The sequence below is a fragment of the Pundamilia nyererei genome, unplaced genomic scaffold (assembly GCF_000239375.1).
Source record: "Pundamilia nyererei isolate P.nyererei 1_Seehausen unplaced genomic scaffold, PunNye1.0 scaffold00002, whole genome shotgun sequence".
Classification (NCBI taxonomy): Eukaryota; Metazoa; Chordata; class Actinopteri; order Cichliformes; family Cichlidae; genus Pundamilia; species Pundamilia nyererei.
Window position 1 is genome coordinate 7928854 of NW_005187403.1, and position 23205 is coordinate 7952058.

General features: G+C 44.0%; 1 protein-coding gene across 4 annotated transcripts; it reads left to right on the plus strand.

Annotated features, from left to right (window-relative positions):
• Nucleotides 1–3920: 3920 nt before the first annotated feature.
• On the plus strand, nt 3921–21369 carry zbtb7c (zinc finger and BTB domain containing 7C). Of its 4 annotated transcripts, none has more exons than XM_005720380.1 (4): nt 3921–4040; nt 18399–19132; nt 19222–19889; nt 20303–21369. In XM_005720380.1, the coding sequence occupies exons 2-4, from the start codon at nt 18419–18421 to the stop codon at nt 20922–20924; spliced, it is 2004 nt and encodes a 667-aa protein (XP_005720437.1). In that variant the 5' UTR covers nt 3921–4040; nt 18399–18418; the 3' UTR covers nt 20925–21369. The 4 variants fall into 4 exon arrangements, with proteins under 4 accessions (XP_005720437.1, XP_005720439.1, XP_005720438.1 ...); XM_005720382.1 differs by having other exon boundaries at nt 18402–19132; XM_005720381.1 differs by lacking the exon at nt 3921–4040 and adding an exon at nt 12168–12551.
• Nucleotides 21370–23205: the final 1836 nt, after the last annotated feature.

Here is a 23205-nt window from a genome sequence, read left to right on the forward strand (position 1 = left end):
CTTAACATGGGGATAAAAAGATAAGAAAGTTTGCGAACAGCTAGCATGGCACTGTGCAAACGTAGCAAAATCATCTACATACACCTCTAAGGACTTTAGAGTGGTTATGTGCCTTTATACCTCATTTTAAAGTATCAGCTGTCATATGGACCACCTCAATGCTGACAGCAACCCATGTAAACTCCTCATGTGCCTTGTTGAGGTTAGAGGACAATGGACATGCTGCTTCCAGCTGGAAGGCAATAATAACAACTTGTTACAACCAAGTCATGCAGAAGAGCATCTCTGAATGCATCATATATTGAATCTTGAAGCAGATGGGCAGCAGCAGAAGACCCTGGAGGCTAAAATTCGCACTGGCTCACCAAAACTGGACATTAGAAGGTTGGAAAAATGCTGACTGGTTTAATGAGTCCTGATTTCTGTTGCAACATTTGAATTGTATGGTCAAAATCAGGCACTAAGAAACATGAAAGCATGGATCCATGCTGCCTTATATCAATGGTTCAGGCCACTGGTGGAGGTATAATGGTGGGGGATACTTTTTAGCACACTTTTAGCACCTTAGTACTGATTAAGCATCGTGTAAATACCATAGCCTACCTGTTGATGGCCATGTCCATCCCTCTACGACCACAGTGTACCCATCTTCTGAGGGCTGCTCACAGCAGGATAACACACCATGCCAAAAAGCTCAGATCAGCTCAAACTGGTTTCTTGAACATGGCAGTTCACTGTACACCAATGGACTCCACAGTCACCAGATCTCAATCCAACAGAGCACCTTTGGGATGTGGTGGAACGGGACGTTTACATTATGGACATGCAGCTAGCAAATCTGCAGCAACTGTGTGATGCTATATGCTGCAATATCTGCAAAATCTCTGAATGTTTCCAGCACTTTGCTGAATAAGTAGCACAAAGAATTGAGGCAGATCTGGTGGCAAAAGTGGACCATGGTACACTTTTAGGCAGGTCTGGTGATGGTAGAGGTAATACGGCAAAATAGGCCCATTAACCCCAAATTTGTATTATTTTGATTTAATAATTGAAGTTTATTAAAAAATCGAAACCTTTCCTACCATGTCCCACGTGTTCAGACGACAGCTGTTGCTAGGTATCACGACCTGTGTGTTTCTGTTTAACTCAACATCTCGCGGGTGATCTCAGAACGCACACACACACACAGTAACTCCAACTTTCTGTCATCTCCTTCTAGTTTTGTTCTGTCTCTGAGACAGTTTGGAGAAAAGCAAGATTATTATTTTTTTTTTTTGCTCAAGCTCAAATGTTTTTAGTTTTTTTTAACTCGTGTAAATGTGTCAGTTTTGTTTGCACCACTGCAGGCAATTTCAGCACTAATTATCTCTCGCCGCTGAATTTGCATTGCAATTACGCCACATCTGAAATACGGAGTATACCTGTACTTTTCACGAATTGATACTGGAGAGTTTTATTTTTGCTTTTGTGTATAGGGTTTGAAATTTCAGTATAGCCTTTTGAAGAATGATTATTTCCTCACAGGCTTTTTAGGTTTTATCAACAACAACAGTGCCAAAAAAAAAAGAAAAACAGAAAACGCTGCACAGACAGATCAGCTCAGTGTTATTTGTGTTACACCTGCTTTTCTGTCCTATTGTACGATGTCTCTATGCCAAATAAAAAAAGAGAAAGCAAATACTGGAATCCTTGTTCCAAAGCACACTGCAAGGGACAGGACATAAAATAATCAAACACATGTTGGGTGTGTACCAAGAACCTGCAAAAGACAATAACCAGAGGATGCCAGAGCTATCACGTTGGTATGTTCTTATGTCTAATTGTCACTGGTTCAAACCCTAACCTAGCCTGGGAATCTTCGGTTTTAATTGCCTGTCAGTTTGTTTGTTTGCACACTGATTAATTATAAAATAGTACGTTACTGTAAAACAAGTCCTGCTACAGATTTATTCAAGACAGAGCTAAATAGGTAAGAGCAGCCCACGCAGCTTCTCCTCTGGGCTTAAACAAAATGAAGCAAACACAGAAGAGCTGAAAACTGCACTTCCTTGAATGGCCACTTGGGGCTGACTCCAAAGTGAGCCCGTTCCCACAGTCCCCCAATTTAAAATGCGCAACTTCCCAGCTGTAATAAACATGTTTAGCTGCTTTCACCTTTTGTGACACCTCACAGGAGGTGGTGTTTTCTGATAACTCATGCATTTATATTAAATTAAGAATTGATCTCATGAATTTTGGATAATGCAGCTACTTTAAGTGGCAAGTGGCTACCGGCTGTCTCTAAAGCATCTGTTCAGTCTATTGCAGCACCACCTTCTCATCCAAATATGGAGAGCCCTTCCTAAAAACAAAGCAAAAAAAAAAAAAATCTAATAAAAGAAGACAATGGTGAGCATAAAGAATCTGCACACCCAGAGTTAGTGTCCATCTTTAATATGGAATCTAGCAAATATGATGGACTGACCACCTACCCTTTACCACTTTCCTTCCTTGCATACTGTGTATTTTAAGGGCTCACAGAAGATGTATTGATACTGAGATCATTGTTTTTGCCACAACACTAGCAAGCTGTGAACATATCACTGACAGATCACCACGTTTCACACTCTCCCCCCTTAGAAGGCCGTTGGAGTTAGAAGGTTGTCTTTATGGGGTTTCTTTAGGAAACGTGTTAGCAAATATTTGCTCATTCTGATGTTACAAGGCAATATTCTCATCTTTTATGATGTTTTTTTTCTTTTAGTCTGTACCAGTCACTCAGGGAAGCACCTGGCACATTAGCAACTAAATTCCCCACAGTGTTCAACAGCTAGTCCCAGGTATGTCTGACTGGCAGTCAATGCTATAGAGTGATCCAAAACAGTAATGTAGCTAAACGTGATTGAACGCACTACAGGGCTCCATAAAGCAGGCAGGAGCTGCAGGTTTGGCTGAACAACCTTTTTCTATCTCACGCTGTAAGAATGATGAAATCCTTTCACATTTCCGCGCTGTTTTCACTTTGTCATTTGATGCCTTACTATAAAAATATGAATCATTGACACTTTAATCAAGTGATGTGGTTGCTTTTCACAAGTGTGGCATTTCCACGTGTTAAAGCGAAAAGGCAAACAGCAGCTTTTCTCTGGGGCTTGTTTGACAGACACAGAGCCTTTTGCCCCTCTATCGCCCAGCAACATTTACATCACCGATTACACCCTCTTATTATATTGCCATTATGCTGCATTACGGGCTTCAGAGCAACACAATGGTTCCAACATCTTGCCAGGTACGAGCTGTTACAGTGGAGCACACGCCCAAGTACATTCAGACGCTGTCAGCGACTCTTTACCACCCGTACCTTTCTCAAACTCCTTTCATTTCTCCCCCTGATACGTCTTTTGTTCGACACCTGATATGAACCCCTGGAGCTCCTGGTTGGCACAGGTAAAGGCCCACCCACTTTTTTCCCTTCACCCTGCAGATCAGCCTTACTGTGACTATTTTATTCCCAGTTCCTGCCTCACTGCTCGGATTTTCTAACCCATGCTCCTGGTTTGGAGCTCTCGTCCAGCGTCGTCTCGGGCTCGAGACCTTCAGGCACTGGTCAGGCCCAAGAGCACTCTCTCAGCTCTAGTCAGCACCACAGCTAAGCTCTGTCATTTCTCAGCTGTAATCATACCACCCCAGTCAAACGTGCAAGCAGGTTTTTAGGCTTGGCTTGTTTTAGTGTTAGAGTGTGTGTCACTCCCCTCCCCTAAGCACAGGTGGACTTGTAGGGAACATTGCCAAATAGTTTTGGTTTAGACGGAGGGAGGGGTGTTGGCTGAGGCTGGTGGGTGTAGCAGGTTTTTTTTTTTTTTGTTGTTGTGTTTCTTAGATAACCGCTTCGTGGAGCGGTACCTTTTCACTCCCCCAAATCACGGACACACCTTCAGAGCAAATTTGAGTGTGTTTCGTGCCTGCTCTCACTTTCACAAGTCTGCCAGTGCTGAGACAGTGCTGTGTTTCCTGACAGGGAGTGAGAGAGGAACTGAAATCAAAACTTCTCTTCTTAAAAGGTCAGTAACATCTCGCTGTCTCTGTTCACTTTTCTGCTCTTTTCTCCGTCACGCTATCATTTGTCATCATCGAAAAAGTCGTAAAGTGAGGTTCACATTTTCTCTCTGTTCTGGCAAAAACAAAACAAAACAAAAAAGTTCAAAGCATACACAAGCTGCCGGCTACCTCCTGCGCACCAGAATCAAACTAACGGATGGCTGACCTTTTGCAGAATCGGGCTCTTCTGTGCGACCCATTTTGAATTGCAAATTGCTCCATGTTTCAAACTTTTCACGATGGAATATATACGTTTAAAAAAATGTAAAAAAAAAATAGACTGCTCAGCTATGCAGAAACTTTTCTCTGTGCATATCTCGCAACAGATGTGCACACAGTGAGTGAAAAGACTCCCCCTTTCAAACAGCAACCGCACACCAAGGGAGGAAGCAAGTGAAAGCATGACAGAGCTGGAACAGATTGAAAGACTGATATCATTTTTTTTTTTTTTTTACTGTTACTTGTTTTTGTTGTAGTAGCAGCTTGTAGAACTACACGAAGATTGATTGCACGTGACTTTAATCTCGCATCTGCGACTGTACGATCGGCCCGAGCACAGCCTGATCATACAATGCCTCTAACTGACGAAGTAATAACAAGACGATCGGACACATGGGTTAACATCTGTCCGGCAAGAGTCCGTTTAATCACCGCTCGCGTTTTAGAGCAATCTTAGCTTCTGTGCAACAGATGTGGGGGCAGAGGTGTGACATTCACATTTCTTTCACTCTTCCTGTGACTCCTCATCAAATGCCACGAATAACTTCAAGAGTATCATTACAGGGCAGTTATACGCGATACTGTAACAAGGTACTGAAGTATTCTTGAGACGACACGACTGAATCATTGTGCGAGATGTCAACTGTCCTGCTTTCCGTGTTAGTAAGGCTGGCATGGTCCTAACTGAAGTGGCGAATGCAAAACCTTCGGCTGATTTAAAAAAAAACCTTGCAATTATGCACTATATGCTTCAAATACTGTACAAACGAGCGGTGGTTTTAATCAACAGGTTATGACAAAGGATCTCAGTTTCCAGTACCGACCTAAAAACAGGCAGCTGTGGTCTAAAGCAGCTTCACAGCTCACGAACCACATTATTATCACCAGGTTCTCAATTTAGATACGCAGTGTGTTTCCGTTTATCAGAGAACTAGATGGATCGTATGAAAATGAATGGAAAAATTAAAAAATGAGCCGCTTCCTCAAAATGCGGTGCGAGATGATAAAGGGAATGTGAGCAAAACAAAACTGCAAATACAATAAAGCAGCATGTACAGAAGATATCAGCTTGAAAGCTTATCAGCCATCATTGTTAATTTAAAAAAAAAACAACCTTACAGAGCTTTCTTTCCTGTTGCTGTGAGGTTAGATGGGGATAAAATCAAGTAGACGCTACCACACCTATTCTCGCCTGACTACAGCTCCACGTCTGCTTCTTTCTCTCTCTAGGATTAGTGATTTGAACCTGATCCTCGCTGGTCTTTTGTTGCAGGGCCTCGCTTACGTCGGCTGTGTTTAACAAACATTACCCGGGACAGATTTCAGCCGGTGTTTGTATAATCTCACCTACAGTATGCCGTGCAGATCACGACAAGCCGGTTAGCTTAGCGAGCCGGCGTGTAAGGGCACAAAAAGTGCTTGACTAAGAGATTTTAACAGCCCTGAATCAATTTGTCAAAATGAATGAAGACGCGGCTTCACATCTGAAGAATTATGCAATGTGTTCATTGTGAGACTGACGGTGAATGAGTCCGCACGCCTTCTTCCCACCTGACAGCATGTGGGCATGCCCATGTAACAGCATCCACACAGGGATACACAATCTGATGCTAACCTTCTGTGACACAGATGTCATCACGGCAGCTGTCCTGAATCGGATTCTTTTTCTTTAAGAAAACTGCTCAGAAAGCAGAGAGGACAAAAAAACGCCCTCCAAAAAAACCTGATCTGTTAGACGCATACCCGCAAAAACTTGTGTTCAGGTTAATGTGCTGCGTGTGTTTGCATGTCTACAATGGCAGAGGAGCCATTTTTGTGTGCACGCGTGCGTGTCCGCCCTCCTCCGTAGGATCGAGGTCCAGGTTTTGTTGTGTGTGTGTGTTTTTCTGTGTGTGTGTGTGTGTGTGTGTGTGGAGTTGGGCTGGGTGAGTAAGCCGCCCCTCACAGATGAATAGAGGATGGGAGGAGGCTTGAAGAGGCTGCCGTGGGTGGGAGGCCCAAGCCCTGCCAAAAAAGCTCCTTCTGTGGGATTTGTGTACTTTTGCGTTCCTCACGAAACACAGCGCCTGGCTCCAACGACAGAAGCAGCCGGGGGGAGGGAGGTGGGCCCTTTCTCTCCCAGGGGTCGGCTCGATCACACCCTCTGCTTTTCAAGCTATATCCCATCTTTCCGTTTACAGTGCTCCTCCTTTTCATCTCCACATCCAGTATTTTTCTTAAAAATAATAAACCGACCGATTATACTCGCACACTTTGACTTCCTGGGAACACCTCTTGCCTCACACTTCCTGCTCACCACCTACCCTGACACCAAACTCTTCAAAAACAACATAATCAAGGCATTTGGGTTCCTTTAAGTCATTACTGCTTTACATAAATATATCGCTTTACTTTTGAGCTGTGTGTGTCTGTGCTTTATCTGAAAGGTCTCGCAAAACTGCAAAAACAAACTCGATCACACAGAAACTTGTTTCATGTTATGAACTTCTATTAATAATGCAACAGTTGCTTTGTATTTACTAAATCACAGAGTGTCTTGTAGTGGTTTTTTTTATGCATTCCTTAGCAGGGTCATAATCATCAGAGAAATATTTTTGTCATACATTTCAACATCTGAAATGTCAGTGGCAGCCGCAATTTGTAATGTGGTTGCGCAGTGAAGCATTTCACATACAATTTGTGGGTGTTTCCTGAATGTTACCTAGATAATACAAAATAGGGCCCCTGTAACCACTAGCAACCCACCTAGCTTTAACCTGGCGACAAGCACAAAGAAAGGCATTGGCTCTCGGCAGTTTGGCAATCGGGTAAAATGACTGGCTGGTAAATTAGAAAACGAAGAACAGCCGCACGTACAGTGCGGGGAAACATATAGAGCATAGAGCCGCGTGTCATTCAGCATCAGGGAGTTAGATGAAGAAAAGAAGAAAGGGAGGAGAAGGAAAAAAGAGAGCGTGATTTCATAATGTCTAAAAGAAAGATCTGGGTTGAATAAGTGGGTCCACCCACCTGTGTGTGAGAGGCAGTGAGAGAGAAAGCAGGGCTGGATGGCAGTTTTAGAGACATGAGTGTGTGGGTTAGGCTAGCTGGCCTGCTTATGCTATCTAATCACTGGGAGAGAAAGGAGAGCAACATGCCTTGATCCACCCACCTACCCCAGACAAACAGCAGTTAGCCTGCTAAGTACTATATGTAGTCGCCTGCAGCTCGAGGTGCTTCACTGGGAGATAAAATGTGACAGAGTTTGCAGGTAACACACACACACAGAACAATTATGCCTCACTCTGTGCTTGGGAGAAACAGAGATGTGTCAGTCTAGAGGCCACTGTGGTTCACAACTTCGTAAGAGAGAGCGTTTGAGTTTAAGCTGCCAAACACACAAACACGCAGGTTTCAGGTCGAAATAACTCTAATGAGACATCGCTCACTGTCTTTTGTTTTCTAACCAGATTAGTCAAATTAATTTTAACCCCGTCCACGCAGATTTCAACGTTCTTTATCTCAGAATATTTGCTTTCCGTGTGTGGATCATTTTATAAGTTCTGCTTGTGTTTTGTCACAGATTAGTTACCTGCTGTGATACCTGAGTGGGTGGGATGAAATTGGGTTCGCCTCCAAAAATAGCTGACCTGCGCATCGGGCTTGTGTATTTTGCCAGTGTGCATGCGGTTCACAGCGGTCCGCCACCTCGTGCATGTGTGTGTGTGCATGTGTGTGTGTTCCATGACAGGCATCTGTCTCCCCTGCCCTGCAGCCTGACTGGTTTTAATTAGGAGGTGCCAGAGTGCCCGAGGGCTCTCTTGCTGACACACACACGTACACATGCTCTCTCTCTCACACTCGCACACACACACACACAAACATGCGTACAGCATACACACAATACCTGAGGGCAGACAGAGGCTGTCCCACCAAGGCTGGCCTCCTTCTCGTTATCACCGTAAGGAGTTGTCTTCATTCACCTGACGACCCTCGCGAAACACGCACGTACACAACGCTCACACAAAAATACAGACACCAAACCAATCCAGCAAACACAACAAAACCCATTCTGAAGTCAAATTGCGCTAGCGGGGCCATGACTCTTTGTACATTGTGTTGGGATTATTACGCCTTGAATACATTCTTCTCAAAAAAGCGGCCTCAAACATGACGAATGATCAAATTTACCTTTAAGAAAACACTCAGCGGATTCATACAAAGGAGTGCAGCCAACTGTGTGAGACTTTCACTGAGTACTTGCAGTTCTTTACCTCCCTTCTGGCAAAGCTTCCCATATTTATTAGGCTGTTTGAAAAGAAGGCCCAATGGGAGAAAGTTAAAGCCCAAAACAGACAGGTCAGCAGACAGGAAACGCCCTCGTCTCACTCACCCAAATGGCATGCTCCAAGGTGAGTTCTAATGACCTCAGTGCAATGACAGATGGGTGTGTATCTCTGTGAATGTTCGTCTGCGTGTGCGTGAGGCAGAGCTTGCAGTGGGTTTGAACACATTCAACCCTCCCTTTGTGTTTAATCAACATTGCATCTCCAAGTGCCTGGCTGTCCTTGGCACTTGAGGCAAGGGATGTTAGACCTGGGAGGCTGCTGCGATGCCCTATCTCTGGATGGAAGAGGAGTGGGGGTAGTGAATGCCTCCCTTTCCTGCTTCTCTCCCACACCAGGCCACACCTGGCTTCAGAGTCAAAGTATGAGTTTGGCCGGTCGTGTTTGTCTGCCTCTACAGTTTTTATTAATCCTGGGAAGGTCAGCTGAGCTTGTCCCTGAACTGTTTTAGCACGCTCGTGGGCTATGTGTATACTGCTGCATTTTAACACTGATTCTTAGCAGTTATAAGTACTTCTTGAAAAGAAAGAATCCAGAACTGCTTTACAGACCCCCTTCAGGTCAGAGTTCACATTTATCCCATCAGAAAGTGGTCGGTCACTTTTGTGGAGGTGAAATCTATATTTATGCAGCTACTTTAGTCAGTTTGGCATATTCGCAACTTGATGAAACAATATGAATGTCTTTTGGGAACACTTAAGAAAAAGTGATTCCAGCAGACATTCAGAACCAAAGTGCGTCCATAAGACGGCCTCAACTCTCCAGGCATCCTTGTAATACCTCTTTGCAGATAGTTTGAGAAGCGTCTACCTAAACGCTAGGTGGCGGAGGCAGGGCCCTGTTTGCCAAACAAGGCGAACTAAAAAGCAGCAGTCTAGGATCACACTATTTCATACCAGTGGCACATGTAAAAATTCACTCTGTGATACGTGGCTGCTGTGCTGCTACGAGACCATCTGAGATGCTGATGAGATCCTCTCAGACGTGCCAAAAAGAGCCAATTTTAGTATTAAGAATCGGACTGCCGTGTTTATGGTCTGCACAGAAGGCCAAGCTGAGTATAGCACCAAAGTTTTCATGATATCAACTTTATGTAATGATGCTTCACACCCCATCCCCCATCCCCCATCCAAAGTGCCAATCTGGTGCCCTTGTGTGTGTATCTTGCTGGGAGCAGCAGGTGGCAGTAAACAGGTACACTGACACACCAGTCAGAGAGACAGACAGACAAAACAGATGACTCTTACTCAGCCCTCATGACTGTGAGCGCGCACAGAGCAGGCGGCAAGATCCACCGCTTTTTCCTGGAGAAAGGGGAGGAGGAATGAGTTGTTAGCTTAGAGAAACACAAAAGACTGAGAGACACAGAAAAAACTTTTGATTGTTATTTGCACAGCAGTTAAAAATAGCTTATGTTATTTTGTGATTAAGCCAATTAAACTCATCGCTGCATATGGGATGAAGATGCACTTTTTTTGGCCTTAATGCACATTTCTCACCAGATTTTCTGATTTAAGTCATATAACATGTTCAGGTTGACCTGAAAAGAAAGAAAGGCAGAGCTGAGATTGTACGAGCAGTTTTAAAGGCCTTTAAATTAAGCTGCGTATTAATTTGCCATAGACGTTTGTGAAGTTTTGTCACCAAACACAGAGCTGCATGGCAAATCTGTGTTTAACAAATTGCATGTCAGCGCCACGAGATGACTGTTTTCAATCTGCAGTTCAAAAGCCTGCACTTCTTTTTTTGTGCTTTTTTTTCTTCCGAGTTTAGAACAAAGCAATACGCACAGGTACCACTTACAGAGCGCTGCTGTGACGGCAGCAGGCGTGTTTAGAACAGATAGTCGAACTTTTTAGGAAGACAAACGCTGTTTTTCTGGCCGTCTGGCTGGGCTGCTAGCAGTTAGTGGCTTACCCTGTTTATATATACTAGATGCCAATGCGAACTGGCCTGGGCTCTCACCCTGTACAAAACAGTGTAAACCACCGTGGGCATGGGCTGCGGTTTGCTTTGGTCCATTTTTTCCCCAAGTGGAAGTGGGCATAGCATAGTCTGATGTACGCTCTGATGTGTACTTGTTTGTGGAGGTTAACTCAACACAATTTGACTCCTTTCACTGTCTGATTGTCGGTTATGATATACGGTCGGTCAGAAATATTTTAGTAGATTTGAAGGTCCAGCAGCCACCAGGAAAACAATGGCTCGCTGCGTGCTCTACCATCGTGGACGAACATCTGCTCGGATCTCGCTTGCTGCCTTTAAACAGCAAGACTGCCGCTCTCTCTCTCATATTGCTTAGGCGGTAAAACTTATACGAATAAAAACAGTGAAGTATGACAAAGGGTGTGGTTTAATGATGTCACACAGGAAAACCCAATGGCTTTTTCGACACTGTGAATGTGCTTTGTCATAACATTTGGCTTGTGCGCGCGTGTGTGAAAGCAAAGGCAAAGGAAACACTTGTTCTCCCTTTTTCTTTCCCTCCGTCTTGCCATCACAAACATCTGACTCAACACAGAAAGGAGCTTAACAGGCAATCTCGTCTTGAAGTTTAACGTCTCCTCAAAACTTCTGCCGAACCGAGTTTCCTCCTCTGTGCTCGAGCCTTTACAGAATGGCTTATTTCTACACCTTTTTCTGCATGAACTTCCTCCTCCTCTCCACAGACTGAGGTGGTGGTGCTCGCCAACTGTTACCCTGCCTCGGCGCTTTCTGACTCAAAACAGGACTCTAACGTTGGCCGTCTGCTCTTCACGGCCGGGTTTCTGAAACTTAGTTGAAACAACGGTTCAACAAAGCGAGAAAGAGAGAGAGAGAGAGAAAAAAATAAAAGGTCTGTAAACAGACGCTTGTGGTATTTTTTTTCTTTTGTCGCGTTTGTGGTCTAATTCTGTCTCAGATACAGACAGCTTTTAAATAATACAGCCTTTCAAATTAACGCCACTGACTGAATCAGCTAGTTTAACGGGGTTATGCAGAAGTCTCTCAGGTCAAAATAGGTTGATTTATTAGGTTCTTTTTCCAGAAACTAGTCAGTTCTTGCTATCAGTATTTCTCTAAGGTGGGGTCAGTGTGTGGCTTCCTGTGGAAATCGCTTTAGATTTATTTCAAGTTTCATTTTTAATAGAATAGAAAAGAGCAGGTGTGGGAATAAAACTAACCTGATTTAAGTTCCACTTGCATTTCTGCTTCTCCTCATCTCAGTCTGAGACTCACCAACAGAGGTGCACAAAACGCTTTCCCAACTTTTCTCTCTGTCTCTCGCTCCCTCTCTTTCTCCTTTCCATTTTTACCCTCCCTCAGTCTCCCCAAACAACCCCTTCGGGTTTCTTTTGCCCCGGTCCCTTTCTACCAAAATCCACTCTAACACAACTAAAAATTCATTTTGTCTGACCTAAATCAGAGGGTGTCTGCGCCATGGGCTTATTACACACTGCGCTTAAACTTGTGTTGTGGAGGAGGATGGGGTATTATTATCTTCCAGCTACCCACCCTGCTATAAAAACTAGTGGTGCGACATCTCCACAGCGCAGAGCTGCTGCCCTCCCTCCCTTCTTCCTCTCACTCTCTCGCTCGTCCTACATGAGCCACACACAACAGTGAGCCTGCCTGACTCTAAACTCCACACCAGCCACTCGGCTACACAGACAAACCCAAGAATCGCTCTCTGCTCTCCTCTGCTGCGCTGCTTTGCTTCCCTTCATTGGATATTTTTCCTTCCTGGGGTGTTTTTTTTTTTTTTTTTGTGAATGGGTATCTGAATCTAGTGTGAGGAGCTTGTGAATGGACTGACTGACAGACGGGCAAAGAGCGAGGCAGCTGTGTTTCAATTAAAGAGAGCTATGCTGAGAGGTCAAGTGAGGAGCAGCGGAGCTTCTTAGTAGTCTGGAAATACAAAGACACGTGAGAGGAATTGAGAAAGAGAAGGTACGGTAGGTGATGCCTGCTGAAATCTGTGGAATGCTGGGGGAACGTATCAAGACATGTGCAAATTTATTTGGATGTCAGACTTGTGGAACATCCACATGGGTGTGTGTGTGTGTGTAATCATTTCTGAGTATTACAGAGGATGTGTGTGTGTGTGTGTGTGTGCGCCTGTGTGAATCAGCTTGCACTTTTGGGTTGTGTGCATCACTTCAAATGAGCGCTTTAGACCATAAAGGCCCGAAAAGGTGCAAACAGGTCAATAAAACCACTTAACGACTCGTGTCATTATTCGGGCTGTGCAGTGTAAACACTGTGCCGTAAAGATGCTGGAAATAGCGCAGGCATTTATAGCATCACAACACATCTTGGAAATGCCAAACATAGTAGTTTCGGTGGACTTAAGTGCGTGTTTTGTCTCCAAAAGTAATTACACATTACAGTTTCTGTATCTATATGACACTCTCCGTTAAATCCACAAATACTCAGGTAATTTTTTTAAAAAGCAGGGAGGGGGCATGTTTTAGAGCACAGACAAAATAGACAAAAAAAAACATGTTATGGATTTGAGGCTGAGCTGTAAATGATTGTTTACAGCAAGTCAGCTTATAAGACCTCTTAGCTCATAAAGTTACAAAAAGCAGTGACCCGTAGTGCTCTTGTAACTGTTTACTCGCCGCTGTTTTTAAAGTTTCTGGTCTTCTTTTTTTATTCTACATCAAATTCTTTGTTGGAGCCAACTGAACAGAACAAAATGTAAATACAGTTGCCTACAACCAGCACATTTTAGAAAGCATTATTCAGCGGCATACAGAGATGCAAAACAAGGCTGTGCTGTAATGCTGACGTGCTGGTGGTAAACTACATGCAGTTACACACTATGTTAAAAGTCTGCTTAATGATTTATTAATCATATCTCAATTAATCCAATCAGTTTTTAAGCTTTACCTGCCAGCGTGTAGCTTAGTAAAGACACTCAATATTATCCTGTTTAAATGTAAAGTTTAAACAGCCTGACTTTTAAAAATACAAATAAATGTGAATAACTGCAAACTGGAAAACTGAAACAACTTTTTTTTTTAAAAATGCTGTAATGATCATTTTATACTGTACCATCCTTACTTGTGGTTTGGGTTTTAACTTCCTCTGCTCATTTTTGGGGGTCTTTCCTCAGGCCAAACTGAAGAAAGTATCAGATGAGATTTAGAAACTGTCCATTATTTCAAACTGAATATGTGTGATTGAAAATCTTTCTTGTTTTATTGGCAATAAAGTAAACTTTTGGGGTGACTGAGACGGAGGCGGGTAACTGTGGGCCCCCCTGAAAGGCTCGAGAGATGACATTTAGCGCAAAGAGGCGCTTTAAGGAGCCGTGCGATTTGAACTGACCTTGGATCAGGTCCAGTGTTAACTTTAAATGAATCATTCATTTTTAATCAGTCAAGGCTGAGCGCTAGCCAAAGGTACAAATAACTGCAGGCTTTCTGAATTAATTAAGTGAGCAATGCAGTATAACATTGTATTTAATGGCACTTTATGCATTTGACTGTGAATCTGTAGTTTGAAGTTACTTTGAAGTGCACAGCTTCAAAAGTTTATTTGTTCAGTTGGGTTTTTTTTAACCTAAATGCTAACAATACTTAAAAAAAACCTCTGTGCTTTTGTTAAAACACACGAACACTAATTCCTAAAGCACTGACTGTTCCAAATAAGCAGCGGTTTCTGTTTAAATACTCGGATTTTGACCCTGACATTTCACCATTACTGCAAAGAGAAAATAAAGCCCCAGTCATGAAGTTTAACTGGCATTGTGTCCTCCTTCCTCACCTTCTCTAATTGACAGCAATTAAGATAAAATATAAAAATCTCCCCCCCTTCATGCGGCCTAGAGGCTCAAAACTAACACTAACCATGGAAGTGTCTGCTCGAGGTGCACTGCTGTTTCACTGGCGATAATGGACTAGTTTACACAGCAGGTCAAATGAATGTCTTCCCTTAATAAGGGGGGTGAATTTTGGCTGTCAATACTGTAAATTATTGGCTGTGCAATTGTCCACCTGTGACAGTTGTTTCACAGGTGTTTGCTATGGGCAGTCGGTGACAGGGGTAAACTCTGGCGGCTGGTGATTTAGCATGGGGGTCAGGTGGATGAACGGGCCTGACAGGAATAAACTAGGCACTGGGTGTTGGAGCGCACAGGCCAAATGAGCGTCTGCCCGTCACAAGGCTTGAGATGGACATTAGCTGGTGATTTGTGGCCTGAGCGGTCAGGTTTGGGGACAAGTTAGCCACTCTACTCTAGGCATAATGATGATACAGCTGCAACACGGACAGAGCGAGGTGGAGGAAGAGAAGGAGGAGGAGGTGAGGAGGAAGAGGAAGCAGAGGAGAATCATTAGGAGGAGGTGGCGCTGGTGGTCAGTGCCCGGAGAGCAGATGAAGTTCTCGGGAGAAAGACGACACTGGATGGAGGTGACACATAATTTGGGGCGGGAGTGCTGAGTTGAAAGTGTTGGTGACTAAGTGAGGCATGAGAGGAGATGCTGGCCAGTACAGGAAGGCAGAAAGAGAGGGAGACGGAAAAGCCTTTATTAGAGGTCAGCTTAGTAAATGAGTTGAACTCGTGTGAACTTTTTTTCCCCACACTTGGAACTTCTTCCTTTAAAGCGGTGATGCGATTGTGACAGGTGCTAAAAGTTTTAATCAAAAACAACAAATTTTGTTTGTTTTTTGTTTTTTAATGCACTAAAAAAATCCAGCCATCTCATTATGGCAGGTTGTTAAACCTGACGACTACTTACCGAGTTGAGCTTTATTGCTAATAACTTGAAGTTGGTTTGAAAAGGGGACAGAAGGCGAGTCACTTTGTGCCCTTTCGCAAGGCGTCGCCGCCCTCGCTCCCCTTGATGGGTGGGTGGGGTGTTGCGTGTGCGTCTAAAGGGCTAAGACTTGTTTGGCTGATGAAATGTCGCTCCAGGACCTTGTGGTGGGAAAGCGGTGCCCTCCTCCCCTCCCTGTCTATGTGGCACATCCTCCTTAGATCCTCTCCACATTGTAATTAGGGGCCGGCCGCTAAGAGCTAGTGCTAGCTAGTGGCAGGCAAACAGTGGGAACGGGGAGGGGAGTGGCACTCGTCGGTTCAGTGGGTGAACAAACAGCAACAGCAGCACGTGTCCCATAGTTCCAGGAGTGGGTGGGATGGGTCGAGAGCAAAAAAAGAAAAGGAGAAGAAAAAAAAAACGAATGCGAGACAGTGAGTTCGCCAGGCCCTCCCAGTCGTTTTCTCCTGCTCTTATCCACTCAGTGTTGTTCCAAGCTCTGCACTATTGTTTGCCTTGGCAGGCTGTCGCAGGGAGGGGCCCCTCCGCTGGTGTTTGTGCAACCTGTTAGGGAACTTTTAGGGCCATCTGATCTCTCCCTGCTGGAGATTCTCTCACCTTTTTGCCCAGGCCAGGTTATTACTTTTAGGGAGGTTGTGCACATGGCGTGGGAATACAATAAAAAAAAAAACTTCTATTCCTTGTAAAAGTGTAAAGTTGTGGTGTGAGCTGCATACATCCTCATCATCATTTCCATTTTGCAAATCGCCAATCAAACAGCTCTGCCCCCCCAGCTCACTGTAACTTTCACTGTCGCATCGAGGCCGGCGTGCGTGCCTGCGGACATATATCCTACACTGCCACCTCCTCTATAGACATTTTAATTATGTCCACACTGTATCAATGGCACGAACATGGCAACAGTTCCCTAGCAACAAGATCGACAAGAATAAACTACATGTAAGATTGGTAAGGTACCTGAATTGTACACCTGCAGGTGAACTTGGGGATTTTTTCTGAAATAGTTTTTTTTTCTCCTTGTTTTTCCTTTTTTTTTTTTTTACTTCTGGCGTGATTCACTGCAGGAAGCTCAAGAAAGTGAGACACTTGGGTCTGTATGTGTGTGTGTGTGTGGCTTCAGAGCTGGCCCATTTCGGTTCAGTCAACAATGCAGCTGTGGTGTGTGGGGCTGCTTCAAAGTATTTATCTACACATGCCTCCAGTGACCACCAAGTGCGGATGGCTAAGTTTGAGCTCTATTCATAGATGTGAATGAATGAGCACCCTGCCAGCGGAGGTTTGATCACTAGAACTGTAAACAACAGTACAGTGAATCAACAGGTGGGAGCTCAGGCAGCTGTGGAGTGGAAAATGTGAAGAAACAGAGCAGACCGAGAAGAGATTCATCTGTGCGTTTAGACAATAACGTGCTATATATCAGGCTTTTCAGGCACCGCGTTATAAGTGAAATGAGTGAGGATAGACTGCAAGTAAGCATTTTGACAGGATACAGTATCTAGAGTACAATCTGACCTCTTTTGTCGTTTTCTCCACTTCTCACCACATCCCAGTCGCTCTCACACACACACACACACACACACACACACACACACACACACACACACACACACACACACTGTATTGTTCCGATGAACGTATCGGCTTGCCTCTTTTTCATATCTGATAGACGCAGACAAGAGGGATGGACGTTATAAGCGCTATCACAGAACGTCTCTCACACACTTTATCACACCACCCAGTTTCGAATTGAAAAGTAAGAAGTATGAAAGAAAAAAAATCAAGAACCGCTTTAGGACTTATTAAAATGATGGGCTTCCCTAACTCACACACTTGCAACAAGAAATGATGATAACACATTCAAGAATAAATATTACCCAACGTGATGTTTGCTCGAAATGAGACATGCTGTATTTACCACTTGTTGCTTTTGCTGCACAGATGGCACGCAAACAAGCATGCCTACAGTATATTTTAATAAAGTTAGACTGTCACTCATTGTGTTAACACTATCGGCCTCGGCGGAGAGACTCCCCTTATTCGCATATGAAAGCTTTTTTTGAAAGCCTTCACCCCATGAATGGACGCCGCTTGTCACCGGTGACAGCAGCAGCACCCGTCGTTACCGCTGCACTCTCTGCGTCGGCGTTTCAGAACCCCGCTTTGTTGTTTTCTTTAACATGCCTTCATTAAATCCTGCACCATCCACGTGGATGAGTCAAGTCAAGTTTACAGGGCAGGCTCTTTGCACGGCCAGGAAGCAAGAAGCCAGCTCTGTGGATTTAAAAAGAACTATTATTCACCGCTTTCAAGTCAAAGTGAAAGTACATGTGACCAGTCATCAAATGCCAACAGGAAATTAAACAGGACCTGTTTAAAGCGATCAGCATAATATTTCACACTTGTGTGTACTGTTTTCAAGTCAGCATGTGGGCTTTTTCCTGAAAGATCCCCCCATATTAAAAAAACCAAAGGGCTCTTGAACAACATGTAATAATATTGAAAGTATTTTCAGATTTCTTATAACGTCAGTTGTGAGAAAAGCGTCAAAGGAGCTTTTGTGATGAGTATATCAAAGTATTTGCAAAGACATTTATTACACACAGTAAATCTGAAGTGTAAAAATTTACAGTATTTAAAAATACTTTTCAATACCTTTTTTGATGTTGTTAAATTATGCATTTATACTTTTTTCTGCATTAAAGATCAAAACCATTCACTGGTATTTATTTTTTAAATAAGAAAATAAAAGTAGCTTACCTTTGGGATTAAAAGAAAATAGTGCATTAGATTCAATTTTTTTTTCCTAAAACATTATTCAACAAATATTAACAAATAATAAAGACGCAGAATAAATGATGGGAACCTTGTCAAAATGTAACCCCGCTTAAGTAAAAAGCAAAGTTTCAGGTCGAGAATAAGAGAATTAATTTCGGTGACGATTCAGAATTTGTATCTTTTTTCAGTTGCCACCAGATGTTTCACTTGTACCGCTTTTTGTCTCTACAACCAGCAGAGATAAAGAGAGAGAAGATGGTCCACCACAGAGAGGAGGATCTGATCGGAATCCCCTTCCCAAATCACAGCAGCGACGTCCTCTGCAGCCTCAACGAGCAGCGTCGCGACGGGCTGCTCTGCGATGTCATCCTCATCGTCCGAGACCAGGAGTACCGCACCCACCGCTCCGTCCTGGCCGCCTGCAGTCAGTACTTCAAGAAGCTCTTCACAGTGGCCACTACTGATGGCGGAGATCCCAATCACGCCGCGGCTGTGTATGAAATTGACTTTGTGGCTCCAGAGTCGCTCACAGCCATCCTGGAGTTCGCCTACACGTCCACGCTGACTGTGACGGCGTCAAACGTCAAAGAGATCCTGAATGCAGCTCAGATGCTGGAGATACCCTGCATCATTAACGTTTGCCTGGAGATCATGGACAGCGGTGGCGGAGGGGGTGGCGGTGGGGGTGGGAGAGAGGTGGAAGGGGAGGAAGATGAAGAGGAGGAAGAAGAAGAGGAGGAAGAGGAAGAGGAGGACGAAGAGGAGGACGCGGGGTCGAGAAAGGATGAGCACGAGGAAGAAGAGGACAATGTCAGCGAGAGGTCGCTCCAGTCTTCCACGAGCAGAGGGGAGCGGACGCCCCCGGGGATGGAGGATTCGCCACCTCCGAGCACCTCTAAGTACCACCAGCAGTTCGGGCTGCACAGGGAGACGCCCCAGTCGCAGTCTCCAGAAACCATGAGAAAGCAGGTGAAATTCAGGGGATATCATCTTGTTTTTGTTGATAATCTTATCTTATTTAAGCTCTAAAACTAATGTATCTAAAACTTGTGTTTCAGGAGAGCATTGAGACTCGAGCTCTGAAAGATTTCTCCATCGAGTCTCTCCTGCAGGAAGGGCTCTACCCTCGCATGCCAGCACTGGACAGGAGGTCCAACTTTTCTCCTCTCCTTCCAGGATTCTACCCCCCGATGTGGGCCGCTGAGTTCCCAGCTTTCCCTCAGCAGCTCCTGGAGCCAGCCCACCACCCTCACATGGGGGCTTCACCACAAACCAGGCTCCCCCACAACTTCCCTGCCTCCACACCACTCGAAGCCTCCAGACCCCTTGATCTGGCCGTAAAAAGAGAGATCATAAAGGAGGAGATGAAAGATGAAGTCCCTCCCAGTATGCTCCAAGGCGAACTGCTGAAGGAGTTTGTCAGCTCGAACCTGGACGGCACTATGAACGCAGGGTCAGTGCCAGCAGAGAGTCATCCGCTGGGTCCCATTAAGGATGAGGCAGACTTTCGGTCGTACCTGAGTTTTCTGAGCTCCGCATCCCACCTGGGTTCGCTGTTCCCCCCCTGGCAGCTGGAGGAGGAGAGGAAGATGAAGCCCAAAGCGTCACAGCAATGTCCCATCTGCAACAAGGTCATTCAAGGAGCTGGGAAACTGCCACGGCACATGAGGACACACACAGGGGAGAAACCATACATGTGCACAATCTGTGAAGTACGATTCACCAGGTATGTGGAAAGCAAACCCAACTGCTGCACATTAACAATTTGCAGTATCTTGACATCTTCATCTAGCATACAAAGAGTGTAAACTGCAGGGTTAATGGAAAAGTACCCCATGCTCTTTTCACTGAGGTTAATCTGTTTTCACCTCATCTGAATATCAAAGACGGTAAAGTGGAAAGCCCCCTCTGCTTTTGCATTAGTGGTATCTCACTTACCTACATCCTCCCACTTTGGCATAGTTTCCACTTTTATTTTTAGAGCAGAACTTTAATGTTGACACTAAAAGGAAATCATCTGTGTTGGCTTTGTTTTTGTAAATCAGTCACTTGTAAAACTCGATGACTGAAAGGGCAATGGTGTAGGATTTATGTGTTACTCTCATTTTGTGAAAGTGTGCGGTTTTCTTCTTTTCTCAGACAAGACAAGTTGAAGATCCACATGCGGAAGCACACAGGTGAACGCCCCTACATCTGCCATCACTGCAACTCCAAGTTTGTCCACAACTACGACCTGAAAAATCACCTGCGCATCCACACGGGCGTCCGTCCGTATCAGTGCGAACACTGCTACAAAAGTTTCACGCGGTCTGACCACCTGCATCGACACATCAAGCGGCAGAGCTGCCGAATCTCACGCCCCCGGCGGGGACGGAAGCCAGCTGCTTGGCGTTCAGCGCCCCCCGGCAACTTCCTATGTCCCCCTACTGCTGCGACCAACCGGTTCGAGGAGAGCAGGTTGAGCCCCGCGTACCAGGGGGTCAAGAGTCACGCACTTGGGGAGCTGCTGGGCCTCGGGAACAGAGGTCAGGGGTTTAAGAGCGCGGACGCTGCCGGCAGGGAGAGTAGGGAGGAGCTGCGGGCAGAAGGGAAGCACATGTCGGAGGAGGAGAAGCCGGGAGCTGGGAGGCAGAGGGGAGTGTTTGCTTTTGCTCTAGCTGGAGAAGAAGTGCTTACCCAATCTCCATATTATGCTGCGACCTCTAACCCCTGGGCCATGAGGCTGGAGCGGGCTCCACCCATCCCTGAGCCGGCCAAATGAACACTGGTCTGCAGAAGACAAAAGGAAAAAAAAAAGACAAAGAAAATGTCTTTAACCTCTGCATCTCATCTGCTCCAGAAAGCTAAAGCACCTTTTACACAGAGAGAGAGAGACAGCAAGAGAGAGTGACGTGTCAATGAATAGCTTGAAGCCTGCTGATACGGCAAACAGATATTCAATCAAAAAGCAGACTTCTGTCACATCTGCACGAAACAGTAGGTCAACACAGGTCTTACTATTCACATTAATGAAGGTTCTCTTCTAAATGAATGTGATTAGCAGCACCCGTGAGTACCTGCAGCACGATGTCGTGGCCGACGGCGACAAAAAGGTCTATTTCTTCATCCCCGTGAATGTTTACATATTCCTTCAAAAGAAGCAAAACAGTCTGTTTATGAGGGATGCCGTTTTCGTACATGTATATTTTTTGCATTATTTATTCAAAACGCTGTAAAAAAAAATTTTAAATTCTGATAAGATTCCTCTGAAACTGAAAAATTTGTTTCTTTAAAATGCAGAATGTAAACACGTGATCACAAATGTATAAAAAGGGGGAATTTATTGTCAAAAATGGCATTAAGTAGATTTAATTAACATAAAAGAAAATTGAAATATAGCTTAATAAATCAATAAATAACCCTTCACTGAGACAATTTCACGTTTTTATTTTAAGTCGTTGGGTTTATGTGTTGAAAAAGGGCAGCGCTCTCCAAATAAAAGCATCTATGGTGCTTGGATGCTTTAGTTGTCATCTTATAGTTTTCTAAAAATAAAGGGAGACCACTTGAAGACTTAATTAGGAGACACGATGATGCATTACGATCCCTCCACTGCCTTTATTCACATTTAAGCTCTTTTGTCTGCACTATTGTACATATGGATCCAAACTTTTTGGCCATGCTGGTGTTAATTACAGTTCTGTTGCTGATGTTGTAAAAATAAAGGAGTAAATAAATAAAGAAAAAGAAAAGCTCTTAAAAGACTATGAGAAATCCATCCAAAGATGTGTGCTTTGATATTTCAGACTTGAATAAGATTTTGTTTTAATGTTTATGACCACGTGTCTTCAGAGGATGTATATTTCTGACTAATCGATTGCCGCTCTAGCTACACGGTATGCTTGCGTTTTGTTTTTTGGGGGGTTTTTGGGTTTTTTTGGTTTGTTTTGGGGGGTTTCTGCTGCAAGAAATCAATAATTTTTTTTCCGTCTAATGTTCAGCTCTGATTCGTGTATAAAGAAGTAACAAAAAAATATTTGAATTGAAATGGGAAAGTATTTTCTTGCTATTTATGGCGTATTTAAATGAATGAGCCTTGGCTATATTTTGCAAATCTGTTTTATAAAGACACTAAATGCAAAAAAAACAAAAAAACAACCCAACTTTGCTCTTGTCTTTATTATGTCAAATGTGTTTGTACTCCTATTTTTTTATTTTATTTCTCCAGATCCAGGCAAAGGTTTCTGGAAAGCTCGGTCACATGCTAAATTGTTGCTTAAAGTTAAGATTAGCATAGGGTTTGGGTTTAGGCTTACATCAAGCAAAAGTTAGTGATTAGGTGTGTATTTGGCATAAGTGCTAGAATAACACAAGATTTAGAAAAGGCAGGCAGAGATTATAGTTGAGACAACACGGGATCACGTGTCAACGTGTGTCCGCACAATTATGGATGAATAAATAACTTTACCATCAAATGATCATAAAACGTAATTATAGAAGGCCTCGTTCAGGTCTCCACAGACTCTAAACCCAGAGAAGTTCCCTCATGTCGCACAGTTATTTAGGCATTCATTCATCACTTTTATATCAAGCAATTTAATTACCCTAACATTTAGCTACTTAAGAATGTGTTGGTGGTGGTGGGATGCTTACAAGCTCCCTGCCCAAATTTTTTAATCGTGCTATTTATGCATCATTTTCAGGAGGCACGACAGCCATAGAAGCTGCTTGTGGCCAAGAAGTTACACAATAATTTAAATGTCTTTATTAGCATAAAAAAGGCGAGCGAAATTAGTTTTATCCAGTAAATCAAGTGTAGGCTTTGTTATCTGCTATCTGCTCTTTATAATCTCCACTGCCACTACACTGTTTATTATTCACACCCACACAAACAACACCACAGAGCTCCTCAGCTGGAGCTTTTATGGGTAGGCAGCATTACTGTGATGCCGGGTTCATATCCCTGCAGAGGTCAAGCATATGAGTCCTATAGTAGTATATATAAAACACGTATTTGTCATTAATGAGACTGAAATCGAGACACAAAGAGAACATAGCAGGAT

Coding starts and splice junctions, on each gene's coding strand:
- zbtb7c (XM_005720380.1), top strand. CDS start 18,419: ATGGTCCACCACAGAGAGGAGGATCTGATCGGAATCCCCTTCCCAAAT. Junction 19,133..19,221: donor CAGAAACCATGAGAAAGCAG/GTGAAATTCAGG, acceptor CTTGTGTTTCAG/GAGAGCATTGAGACTCGAGC. Junction 19,890..20,302: donor TGTGAAGTACGATTCACCAG/GTATGTGGAAAG, acceptor TTCTTTTCTCAG/ACAAGACAAGTTGAAGATCC.